Source organism: Indicator indicator, chromosome 26 (assembly GCF_027791375.1).
Source record: "Indicator indicator isolate 239-I01 chromosome 26, UM_Iind_1.1, whole genome shotgun sequence".
In the NCBI taxonomy this organism is placed as follows: domain Eukaryota; kingdom Metazoa; phylum Chordata; class Aves; order Piciformes; family Indicatoridae; genus Indicator; species Indicator indicator.
The window spans coordinates 7490661-7504083 of NC_072035.1; the positions used below are offsets into that span (position 1 = coordinate 7490661).

Sequence of the window (13423 nt, forward strand, 5' to 3'; positions counted from 1 at the left end):
GGCGGCGGCGGCGGCGGCGGCAGCAGCAGCAAACGAGCGAACCGACTAACCGTCCGTCACGCAGAGTACCAACACCAATTCCACCACCCCCAACCCTTGACTACAGGGCCCCTCCTCTGAGCGCACGCTTTAAGCGCCTCCAATCTACCGGGACGCCTCACTCTGTAACCTTCCGCTAGAGAGAAAAAAGTGCGGGGCGTTGCGCCCGGCCCCGCCCGGCGAGGGGGCGGCGAGCACGGCCGAGGCGTTCCAGCTGACCCCTGCCACCGCCCCAGTGGTCCCAGTCTGGAGAGCGCGGGGTGATCCCCCGGCCTCCGGCCCACTCGGGAGAATGGGGGAAGGAACGATCGGTGCGGAATGAATGGGGCGCAGCTGGCGTCCGGCCACGGTGGGGCTGCGGCGAGGCCCCTCGAGGCTCAATCTGCCTGGCAGGCTCTCACTTCGGGCGGCTGCGGCCTCCCCCGGCCCCTCCCGCCAAAGAGAGACCGCGGCCTGTCCCTTGCGGATACCGGGGAGCAGCCATCGCTTCGCGGGTCTCAACGGATCGCTGCAAAATCACCACTGCTTTATTGTTTTATCCGAGAGAGGTCTGGAGAAGCCTTCGCTGAGAAACGTCTTTGACCCAATAATAAAGCAAGAAGCACATTTCCCCACAGCCTCGCTATCCTGCTTTTGTAACACTCACTGTGCTTGTCTTGCACCTTGGAATAAAATCGATTGTTTCTCTTTCTGAATGTAAGGTCTTCATCTTACCAGCAGTCACCCTATGGAAATAGCCGATCTTAGCCAAGAAGTAGGGGTAATGAAGTGCTTTAATGACGACCCACAAGTCCCTGTGTACATATACATGCTGCTTATGTAACTTACTTTCAAGGTCATCATTTCCCTTCTAATTCATAGAAGTCTCAAAAAAATAAACATTTGGTGGCAAATTATACAGGAATATGGTGTAAAATATCAAAGGAGAATACCTGGAGTCAATAGTATACTTGCTACAAACTGCATTTAGATTTTCATGATGCTGAAATACTACCTTATTAAATTTGCAGGCCATGGCACCATGATTTGAACAATCTCCCGTTTTTATTTACCTCAAGAAAAGCCTTACCTGTAGTGTAATTTTAAACAACTCTCCCCAGAGCCCAGAGGACCTGGAGAAGCCATGGGTGAATCAGGACACATTATCTGTTTGTTTTTTTTTTCTGTGCCTCCCTTGCTTTGGCACCGGTGCTCAGAGAGGTCAGTGGAGGTGTGAAATCCACGGTCAAAGCCCAGAGATAAGGGAGGGACACAAGATGCATGTCCGATGCCCAGACCCAGGGCATTCTGCCTGTTCAGCTGGGCCAGGGAGCCAGAGCCTGTTGCAGAGGAAACAAACTGCCTAGAAATACATTTCTCTGCATGCCTGCAGACAAAGCAACTTTATTTTTTGCCTTTCGGGTTGTGGTGACATTTATTACAGCAACAGTGTTAACCAGTGTGGATATACTGGGCCACAGTATTGCAGCACACATCCCAAGGTCACATTTTAAGAGGGCATTGCCTCCCATACCATACTACAAGCCCTCTACCAGGGATCTCCAGAGCAGCCCCAGCCCCCCGCAGCGATTTAGCCCCCAGGTGCTTTACACTCTCTCCTGTTACAGAGTACGAAGGTGAGATCTGGGCCAAGTTTACTGCAGTTCTCGACAATTACACCTGACGCAGACACCTGGTGAACCTGTCATGACGCGCTTTCTGCGAGTACTGCCGTCAAACCTGCAATTTCCCATTTTTACCTTACTTCCCTTTCTTTTGGCCCCACTCCAACCCCGCCCCCAGTTTGCCCCATCCGTACGCCGAGGGAGACACGGCCTCAGGACCCGCCGCCGCCCCTCAGGCGGTGTGGGACCGGGCGGCCCCACGCTGCGGACGGATCCCGCGCGGAGCACGGCGGCCGCGACGCCGGCGCGCCTGATTGGCTGCCGCGCGCCTGGCTCCACATCGGCCCAGAGCCCGCTCTCCTCACGGCTGAGCTGACGACGGAAGAGCTGACACCAGGGTAGGCCAATTGGTGCAGAGTTTTCTCAAACGCTCTTATCTATCGACCAATGAGCGGCCGGACCAGAAGGAGGTGTGCCCAGTCAGAGGAGAGCTCTCATTCTGCTCAGCGGGAGGGGTGAGGTCTCGCTGTGATTCCCCTCAGTGCTGAGGCGACGGTTCCGGGGTACCTCGGCAAAGCCGAAATTACCCGATCTAAGATAAAAAAAAACCAGCATCAGAACAGCAGCCTTCCTCCAGCCAAAGCAACTTGTGCATCTAAAGTAAAATGCGCAGCCAAATCACCTGAGGAGGGACCCAAAAATTCTCTGAGTTGAAAAAAGGCATAATTTAAAACGAACTGAGCCGTTTACTGTGGAAGGGATGCGCTGGGAATTTGGAAATAAAACTCGGGCTTCAAGGAAAGCCTGACAGGGCTTCTCATTTAGCAACAACAGTTTTACTGTTGCATCCTTAGAGTGGGTGATGCCTTCACATTCCTTACTCTCCTTCCAGTTTTGCCTTATCCAAACTTGGTTTTCCTTCTTTCAAACGTGACTACACAAAATGGGAAGAAAAGGAATGGAAACGGCTATTAAAAGGATTATAGTGACTACTAAAAATAGTTTGCAGACTAGATTAGACTAGCTGGAGCAAAATAGCCTAAACAAGATTAACTGGAACTGACCATTTTCAAATCTTTTTAAGCTGTGCTTTATACCTAGTAATTGTAATAATAGATTCCAAATTAAATCACGTTTTCTGCTTTAGATTAGGCTAGGAGGCCTTCAAAAGATGCTTCAGAACCAATTAACAGTAATAATGATAACGATAGCACTACGTTGTTTGTGGTCTGTGAGGTAACAGCGGTCAGTGTGTGAAACTGAGTGATGAAATGCATGGACCTATGAGATGTTTCGTAACACCACCTCATGGCAATCTGTGCAGTGTGCTGAGATCACACCATTGATTCCACATCTAGATTAGGAAATCTTAAAGATTCTGGAAAGCTTTTTAAAAATCTTATGTTTAGAGTGGCCATCACTTGGTTAATGAGTCTGTATACCAACATGAAACCTCTGGCTCCCTTGCCATCTGTGACCTCTGCAATCCATACATGGAGGCAGGAGAATAAGTAGCCAGAATTAAAAGGAATGGAGAAAAGAAAGAAAGCAAGTAAGAAAGCAGGAAAGCAAGAGAGAAAGCAAGAAAGAAAGAAGAAAAAGGAAGGAGAAAGGGAACGACAAGGGGAAAGTGGAAGAGGAAGGGGAAGAAAGTAGAAAAGGAGCAGTTACACATTGCAACAAAAGCCTCACAGAGCTAGCAGCAAAACATGAAAAGGCCTAAAATTACAAGAGGTCATAATGCTATCAGCTGTGACAAATTGAGGTTGTGAGATGAAGCAAAGACAGAAAAATAAGGGTCACTGAGATTAAAGACTGGTCCACAATCAGACCAGCTGACTTTCTTTAAAGCTGTTGCATTTTTTTTTCAGAATAGAAATTATTTAGAAAAATAGACCCATATGATCTGCTAAAATTGTGACATGTAGAAGATCTCAATTTATTCTAAACATTGTTCAGATTGTTGTTAAATCTCTGTATCTGAGTAAAACATCTTGCAGAGTTTCTCATGCAGATCAGGAAACAGGGAAATACACTTCTGCTTCTTTTGTACAATAAGACCTTCATCAGAGGATCATTCTAGAAAACTCAGAGTTATTCCAATTAAAAAGTTCATTGTGGCTGAGATCAATATTTCATGCCATAATGCACTGTATTCTTTGAGCTGATGCAATTTCATCTGTTTAAACAAGTGTGAAATCCTGTATAATTTCATAAGAGCTGTGGATTTGGAGAGATTCATGTACCTGAAATAAACTCATTGAGACAGGTTAGGAAATCAATTAAGTATCAGGGAAGATTCCCAAATTATCCTGACCTCATAGAGGGGACAAACCTGAGCACAGACTTTTAAAGGTAGCCACTAAAAGAGGCCTCTGCACCTCTGTTAAGAATGTGTGGAAAGAAACAACAAGCACTTTGAAGAAGTGATTTTGAGGGGATGCCATGATGGAAACTCACTTAGAGAAAAAGGAAACATCCCCAAATTCACAGAAACAAGACACATCAGACCAGAAACACCTCGAGTGGACCCAGATAGGGCTATGCCAACTGGAAGCAAATTGAGAAATTATGAATGACACAGAAGGAAACCACTCACAGGAGCTAATTACATTACTGTTTTGTTTTTTACTGCAAGGTTGTATCAATGCAAGAAGTGCCCCAGAAGCTGACACTCTTGAGTGCTGGGAATCTAGGTACGACACAGCACGGAGGGCAGATAACCAGAAACTCTGTTAGAACCTCAGAAATATCTGTCGCAGCTGTCATCAGCTACTCTTCCATTTTGGAAAAGCATTAAATGGACTTCAGGATATACACAGGTATTAACATATTGGCAATTTCAGCATCATCTTAAAAAGAGAATGAAAACACCATTTATAAATATATAAAGAATCTATCTGCTACTGAAATCAAGTGAGATCCTAAGTACCTTCTTGGATCTGGGCCCAGCCCTTTCAGGGCCAAATATAAATAAATGCTAAAAGGTCTAGGCTATTCTGCTAAATGGGAAGATAAGTGGTTTGGCCAGATTAAAACAGGGAAAAAGGCCATAACCAAGATGTCTACATTCTAGATGTCTACTCAACTCATCAGCAACCAGGCTTTGGCCAAGCCATGAGCTTTAAATATCAAGGACACAGGGTATAAAATCAGGAGATACTTTGGGTTATTCCAGTGTCTGGGTGAGTTGTGAGCTGTACCCCTGACTCTGTGGGAACTCTCCAGGAAGGGGCAGGTAAAAGCAGAGCTCTGCCCTGTAATTTTCAGAGCAGAATTCCTGAACAGTGCACAGACATGGACATAGGCTGCCCACACCTTCCCAAGCACGAGAAGCTCTGGGGAGGGTGTCAGGATTCCCCATGCCTTAAAGTTACTGTTGAGCAATTTAGCAAACATTTTCTACCCCAGCTCACGTCATCACTATACTACAAACCTGTGGGTCTGGTTTTATATTGCCATTGCTGTGTCCCTACCTTGTCTAACTCAGGCTCCTGTCAACTAATGATGAATCGGAACGTGCTCTGAAAGCAATAAAATCTCCCAGGGATTTTTACTTCACTTTGCTAACAAACTGGTTGGGTTTCACTGCCCAGCAGGAGCTGATAACATTGTCTTGTCTGCACGTAGCCTATCTCTGGGGTTCAGCTACAGCAGCTGCATCACCACATGATCCCTCTCCAGCAGAGAGGGAGAACTGGGAAAAGATAAGACCTGTGGGTTAAAATGAAAACTGATTTAATGAGACAGCTAAACTAATACCAATGCAAATATGTATTATACAACATCAGCCTAGGAAATGTATGGTGGTCACAATAAAAGGGAACGCAGCCATTTGGAGCAAAAAAAAAGAAGAGTAGCAGGGTCAAGAGGAGCAACAGGCCCATCCTCAGCAAAATTCCCTGTACTGTACATTCATGGTCTGAGATACACCTGTAGCCAACAACCTGTAGCTGCCCTGGCTGACTCCAAATTGCTAATGGCCTGCATCCCATGGCTGGCCAAGGATTCTGTCCCAGCAAAACCAGGACATGTCTTATTTATACTTCCCAAGTGGTGTCCTGTTGACCTGGTTACTCAGGAGAGGTCAACATAAAACCTGTCAGGAGAGGGAGTCACACCATAAAGTGAGCTGAATTTCAGCATATTCATCTGAGTCAGAGTTTCTCAAGGGTAAAGGACAGAAGAGTCCTTCAGAATCCCTCAACCTGAAGTTGACAGTGCACTGAAAAGGTAGATGTCATTTTTTAATGTTAGACTTCTATACTCCCTTTGCCATTTGCAGATTGCTCCTGGGAATCTCCTTAGAGAGGGATACCCACATGGGAAAGGCAGCTCGCTATATTCTCTGTAAAGATTGTGATGAGTCTTGAAAGCCCAAACAGCTAAATCATTTAAAAGCTCTGCAGGAGAGGATCTGGTGGCCAAGAAAGTTAATCATGAGTTGGCAATGCACCCTTGCAGCAGAGAAGCCAAACAGCATCCTGGCCTGCATTAATAAGACCGGGTTGAGGGACAGGATCCTTCCCCTCAGTTTGGCACTTCTGAGACCATGTCTGGAGCAGTGTGCCCAGATTTGGGGTCCACACTGCCAGATGGATATTGACACTGGAGTGAGTCCAGACAAGGCTGCTGAGAGAGACAAGGAGCTGGAATGCAAGGAGTCTGGGAGGGCTTGGAGAGGGCAAATGCAAGACTTTTTCTCTGTTACACAAACCTAAGTGGAGAATATAGGGAAAATGGAGCCAAACCTTCCTGAAGGTCTTTGCTGACAGCAGGAGAGCTATGACCTTCCACTGGGAGATGGGAAATCCTGATTAGATAGTAGGGAAGAAACCTTTCCAGGAAGATTATTAAATACAAAATTGAATCTGGATCAGGATGAATCTGTGACAGGTCGAGTACTGGAAGAGGTTAAACATTGGGACAGGTCACAGAATGGGACAAGCTGAACACCAGGGCAGCATGCTCGGACGCCGGACACAGCAATACACCTTGAACAGTCCATTTTGGCTGGGGAGAAGCTGCTCAGGAAGACTTTCAGCTGGCCCAGTCCACCCTCACTCCCTATGTTGTGATCCTAACCACCCCATCGCTTTAAGGAGGGAGGGGGGGGGAAGGTGGGGTCCGGCCCCTTTGCGAATGCCCCGCCTCGGCCCGCCCCCGAACGTTGAAGGATTTCGCGACGCGGCCTCTAGACGGCGCCACAAGCGTGGCGCTGCCTGGCGCGGGCGGCCATGGCGGCGGGGCGGCTGCCGGCGCTGCTGTTGCTCCTCGCCCTGCTGCTGGCCGGCATGGCGGGACCCGGCGCTCGGGCGGCGCGGAGCCGCGGCGCCGAGAAGCAAAACAGCCTCCGCCGCGCCGCCAGCGGCCTCTACCAGGGCATCAGCAGCATCTTCGGCGAGGACAACGTGCGGGCCCTGCAGAAGGTGAGGCGCCGGCCGCTTCCCACCTCCCCTCCCCATAACCCATTCGCTTCCTTTCCCTTCGCGCCCTTTCTCCGCGCCGTAGCCCCTGGAGGTGACCGGGCGGCATTGTGAGGCACAGCCCTGCAGCTGGCCGCTCTACGTCCACTTACCGATTCTCCGGCCCGGTCCTCGGTGCTGGAACTGCCGGCGGCCTCGTCTGCTGGGCGAGCCCGGCTGTGGGTGAGGCGGGGAGAACGGTTGGAGCGTTGCAGGAGGTGAGGCTTGACACGAGCAAGCTGCAAACAATATCAATAAAATGAATATCTAAATACAGAATATTTTAGGTAGGGAAGGCGGCTAGGGCAAACCGGTGTCGATGGGGAGCCCTCCAACTGAAGTAAGGTCCATCTGCATCAGCAGAGCATCCTGTGTTTGCAGGGCCACACAGGAACTTGCAGATCAGTCATGCGAGCAGAGGGACCTGAACATTCTTCTGTTCCTTCTTTCTTCAGCCAGTAGGCAGAAATAATACTGTCAGATGGACCTGTAAATGCATTTGAGATATTTGGGTGTGATGCTGGAGACACCCCTCAGTTGCTCGATAAAACTAAATATCTGGTTTGCTTTACCAGTGTTCATTGCTAGTAGTAAACGTTTTCTTCAAACTTCAGAACAAAGATAAAGCTAATAAAGCACATTTTAAAATACTACCGATGTACATATATATGCCAAAATACCTGGACTAAGGGCAATTCTAATAAGCAAATTCATAACTCACAGAGTTAAAACCAATTTACAGTTACTTTTTTTTTTCCTTGGGGACTTCAAAGTAGCCCACCATTCTTGTTGAATATAAAGTGTGTTGAACGAATTGAGGGTTTTTTTTTTTTCATTAATTTTCAGTTTTGTTTCTCAGTTTTTTTCAAGGTTGACAGAGAGGTTTGTGAATGGGGTGGATGTATTAATGGACACATTCTGGAGAATATGGACCGATTTGTTAGATGTTCTTGGAATTGACGGTAAGTGTGATACATGTTAAATCTTGAACTATATCAGCCTGTATCAATATTTACAAGCATAGGCCGAGTGGGAAAATAATTACATTGTATTCACACTGCATTGCACATCCATCAGTGGTATCTCTATCTGCATTGCATGACTGATTTTTCTGTAAGTATCTTCAAATGAGAAGAACTAAAATCAGACATTCCATTTCTGTGTGGGTATGTACAGGGTGTCTATAGAATGCTTTACAAGTTACGGCAGGTATTGGTGTCATTATTAAATGGATATACACAGCCAGACACAGTGCAGAGAAGTAAAAGAGGACTAGAAGAAGGAAAGGTGCAATTAAGAGCCTTGAGAACATAACTTTTACAGAGCACCATCTTCAGTCTCTGTATGAACTTCTACCTTAGGCCCTGTGGTAATTTATCTTTGAAGAACCTTCAGCACCTCTAACGTAATTAGTTCAGCTGGATCATTGGAGCTGAGCCAACTATCTGCAAAAAAGGTCCATCCAGAAAAGGATGAACGAGCTTTACCTATGACTTCACAAAGCAGAGCTGTGACCCTGCTGCATGACCCTCTAAAGCTCTGTTTGCGTTTTTTCCCTTGCCACTTGGGCATTAATATTCTGTAAATTTTCCTTTGTTTTTCAGCCTCCAACTTGACTCATTATTTCAGCCCAGCTGCAATTGCCAACAACCCAACCCGTGCTCTTCTGCTGATTGGTGCCATTTTACTTGCCTATTGGTTTTTATCTCTCTTCCTTGGATTCTTCTTCTATCTCCTGCACATGCTGTTTGGCCGCTTTTTCTGGATCGCGAGGGTTGCCCTTTTCACTCTCTCATGTGTATACATCCTCCAGAAGTACGAAGGTGACCCGGAACACGCAGTCCTGCCTCTCTGCTTTGTTGTAGCAGTCTACTTTATGACAGGGCCAGTTGGATTTTACTGGAGAAGAAACAGCAACAGCAGCCTCGAGGAGAAGATGGACCACCTCGACAGTCAGATCAGACTTCTGAACATACGTCTTTCCAGGGTGATTGAAAACCTGGACAGGGGCAGTGACCAATGAACCAGCTCCTACAGACCACTGTACACCAGCTCTAGAAAATAAGTTCCTAAGCACTGTCTCATTGAAAGTTACAAAGCAACAAAACATCACATGGTAAAAAGTGTGGAGAGTTATAACTTTTCATCATGTGTAAGACTAATTTATCTAGATTATACACTCAGCCATTATACTTGTAGGAAAGAAAGAAACAAACAAAAAACCAACAAACATTTAAAGAATCAGCTGTATATTCAGAGAGTTTTATCCAGTACTAGAATTTTCTCAGTAGATAAACGCTTACTTTTACAAGCATTTAAAAACATCTTTTCTAAAGTTTTTATAAAAGCAAATTGAGTAGTCTTTCAACTATTGAAACTGAGCTAAACATATGCAAATTTGACACTTAAAAAGGAAAAAAAAAATCTCAAGCTACCAAACGCTTCCATGGAGAAGTAACTGCTGTGGGTCCACTTTTTTTTTTTTTTTATTTCTGAAGTGGTGAATGTTTTTGTTCTAATGTTTGCTTATATCATTGCCTTGAAGTTGCCTTTCATAGAGTATCAGATGAGGAATTTTCTGGTATCCAGGCCAAAAAATTCACACCATGGCTTTTAACAGGAGGTGGGGAATAAGGGAGATGGAAGATTTCATGCATTTGAAGTCCTTAAAAGCCAGTCCAGTGTGAGAAATTGAGAAGTGCACGAGTGGCGTCATTTCATTGCATTTCATCCTGAGAGCTCTAATTTGGTGTCTGAAAGGAAATCTGATTTAATGAGTTGACACAGAAGAGATTGTAGCGTGGCAAATTGAAACTTGTATTCATTCCTCACAGTGAAGCATTTTCCAAGCGTAACTGCATAGAATAAAACATGATTTCTGATCTCAGGACCCATGTACCTTCTCAAAAAAGGCAGCAGTGAAAACATTTGCAGATGTATTGTTGTTTAAAGCTTTCTCAGGACCAATAAGCGGCAATAAATTCTCTTCAGGAAGATCTGGATTTTTTTCTAAAGTTGTAATAGTTTTATAGGAGCTTTTTGCTTGAAGTCTGTTCTTGCCATGTTGGGTTTGGGGGAGTCACCTTATGAGAAGGGTGGATTAAACATTTGTGTTTCAAAGTAATACAGGAACTTTGAAGCAATTTTAATTTAAAGGATTCTGTGTATTTGTAACCTTGAGAATTAACTAGCTGGGTAGAGTACCACTGGCTTTGTACAGTGTGCTGAAATGCATTGAAACAGAGGTAAGCTCAGGGAAGGAAGTCCAAGAGGCTTAACTTTGTAACTTGGAGCATTAAGGCTATGAACAGGGGGCAGGAGGAGAAGTATCTGAACCATAGCAATGAGCACACCATGAATACTGTTGAGAGGTGAAATGGACCACAGCTGAATAACTACATAGTCCATAATATCAAAATAAACAAGTACAGTAAAAAATGCACCAAAATTGGGCCTATGATAGGGACTGGCTGAGAAGGCAGGGAAAGAAGTGTAGGTGCTGTGTGTGCTGTGCTTTGCCTGCCAGTGCTGGCTCCAGTGGGACTGGCCTGGAGTGGCTGAGCGCAGCTTGGCTTCTTGTTTTGTTGGGTAGGGCTTCTGTTGGATGTGACGCCTAACTGAATGTAACTGTGGGGTGAATTTATTTTTCCTCTTTATGCTGAAGTTTAATACTCTTCTTAAAGTGTCTGTTACTTGCCTGGCCCCTTTTGGGCTGTCTGTAACATTTACATGACGGATTATTTTTAAATCCATGTTAATGGCCTTTATCCTAACTGTGATCACTTCAGTTCAACACGGTTGAAGTTCATATGCACTTGGCACTGTTGTAACCCGCTTTAGTTTTCTGTCTCACCTGTAAATTCACCTGCACCCTGTTTCCTCGAGAAATGTACATTTAGAGTTACAAAGTAACTGCTTTCCATAACTTGCAATCTTTCCCTTGAACAGGAAAGTACTGTGGCAACAGAGAGCCTGCTTCATGGAGCTGGAAATGTAAATGACAGTATACTCCTTTTTACAGCTCATTTTCCATAGTATTACAGAGTCTTCCCTGTAAACGGTTTTCCCTATGGTTGTGCACAGAGGACTGGGATAAACCATCAACCTGGAGACGAGGAATTGGTTAGCAAAGCTTGTCAGGTCTTCATATGTTTGCTGAATTTGAGGCCTGAGGACCAAAGTCTGCAAACCTCACTTGTGTAAGCGTCTCCATCAGCTTCTGTGGGACGATGAGCACGGGTCGGGTTTGCATAGATTGTATTTTGTGTAATCCGTATTTAATGTTGAAGTTAAAAATATGGAGTTGTTTCTATATGAAGAGTTGTCTATGAGAAAGGTTTCTTTTACAATACTATATAAAAGTTAATTTGGATTATAGTTTCTTCCTGTCTCGCTCTAATAATTTACCTTAGTTTCGTAAAATCAGCCCTCCTATATTAATACTCTTTAATTTTGACCACCTTGCTGCTTGAGAAAATGTATTTTTGTATTTACTGGCATCCCATGTATAGCAAAATGTTATGTGAAAAGCTTATATATATGAAATTGGATATTTTTAATCAGTATTTTTCCCAGCGCTCAGTTTTCATGTTAAGTCAAATTCAGAAGTGAAGATTTTTTTTTTAAAGCACAATCTAATCTTATATATATATATATACACACGCGCACACACACACACACACACTTTAAAAATGCCTGTATTTTTAAACATGCACTGTAGTGAAAGCGCTTTTGGGACATGACTGTGGTATTGTATTTCATCTTCTTTAGCTTCTGTAAATACCTTTTCCCAGTATTTTCCATACCAAGCCATCTTGCTGATCCAATGAGGCTTGTGCTCTCTTTTCAGCACGTTCGTTGCGCCACTCTGGTATTGCATTGTAGAACTATCTCATACGAGTTTGCAGAGGTGTGCAGGTGTCACTGTGTTGCCAACTGATAAACCAAGACATAGAATTTGACAAGCTTGCCCCAGTTGGTGGCATAAATGAGAATAAAACTTGTCTCCCACAGCTCTCAGCATTTTGCCCTGACTGCTGAAAGATGGGTGGCACCTTTAACATCCTGCTTCCCGTGGTGTCCAAGCTGGCATGAGCTTCCATGCATCCTTGCCTGTAAGGGCCGCTCCTCCAGAACAGATCTGATTTACTGTCCTTGACAGAACACCCTGTGAGAGCAGCTGGTGTAACAGTTTTTAAGATGGTCCTCAGACTGTCCAGTGTCAGAAACTCCAGTGAGTTCCGAAGGGTTTTATACTTTGTACTTCCAAGACCTACCATTTCAAACTCCTGTTGTATTTTCGCATACATACACATTTTTGCAAAGCTAACTTGGGCAGCAGTGTCTTTGGGAGCCCACACCTCACCTCTAGATAACTGATCTGTTGTATTTGGAATGTAAACGCTTTTAACAGTGGTTTTGGGTGTCAGAGTACAACGTATACAACCTGGTGTAATTCAGTGCTGTACTTAATAGTGCGTCCTGCAAATTGTGATCTGCTTTTAGAGACTTGTTTGCTCGTTAGTATGGAAAATAGACCAGTATCAGTCTTAGCTCTTCGATGGTGTAGAAGTTTCTAAGTGTGATTTGCCTCACGTACTGATCTGTATTTGGCAGCTAATGACGTAAATGACCATAAGTTCTCTTTGTCTGGGTTGGAAAATAAGAGGTTTTGTTGTACCCGCATGTATTTTAAACTTTTGGATAATTCCATCGACTTGTGATGACAGCACATTTAAAAACTGATCTTTTCCTTTCTTTGCTGTAGTAGCACTTGTTATCAGCACTGATGTTAGTGACTTCACCTCCTGTTTTGTACATCAGATTCCAGGATTATAGTGTTTAAGTTTGTACACTTGTGTTTATCTAGAAAATAATTTGATCTGAAGAGAAAATGTATGTAACTTTTGCCATATGATCCATAGGGGAATCATAGATTCTACTGATAATACTGTTAAGTAGTTACAAATGTATCAAGACTTATTTTTTACAGAGCTATACATGCCTTTATTTATGACTTATCTGACCACCCAATCACTGTACTATGTAGTTAAATATTTGTAGACCAATTTCACAAATCAACTATGGTATTGTGACAAAGCTTAAAATAAATGTTTACTGAAACTTTGCACTGAGAAATGAATTGCATTCAAGACTTTGCTTTGCTGGACGTCTCCCGGGAGGGGAGGGCTGCAGCCCGGACTGCTGTTGTGAAACAGCCGGGCGGCTCCGCTCGGGGAGGCCGGGAGCACGGCTGGCGGCGCTCGGTTCGGGCAGGCCCTGGGACAAGCCGGCGGTGCCCGCGCTCGCGCTCAA

At 44.8% G+C, this 13423-nt stretch overlaps 1 protein-coding gene across 1 annotated transcript; it reads left to right on the forward strand.

Moving 5' to 3' along the window:
• Positions 1 to 6880: 6880 nt before the first annotated feature.
• BRI3BP (BRI3 binding protein) lies at positions 6881 to 13237 on the forward strand. The gene is made up of 3 exons (XM_054392493.1): positions 6881 to 7072; positions 7968 to 8070; positions 8713 to 13237. The coding sequence occupies exons 1-3, from the start codon at positions 6881 to 6883 to the stop codon at positions 9129 to 9131; spliced, it is 714 nt and encodes a 237-aa protein (XP_054248468.1). The 3' UTR covers positions 9132 to 13237.
• Positions 13238 to 13423: the final 186 nt, after the last annotated feature.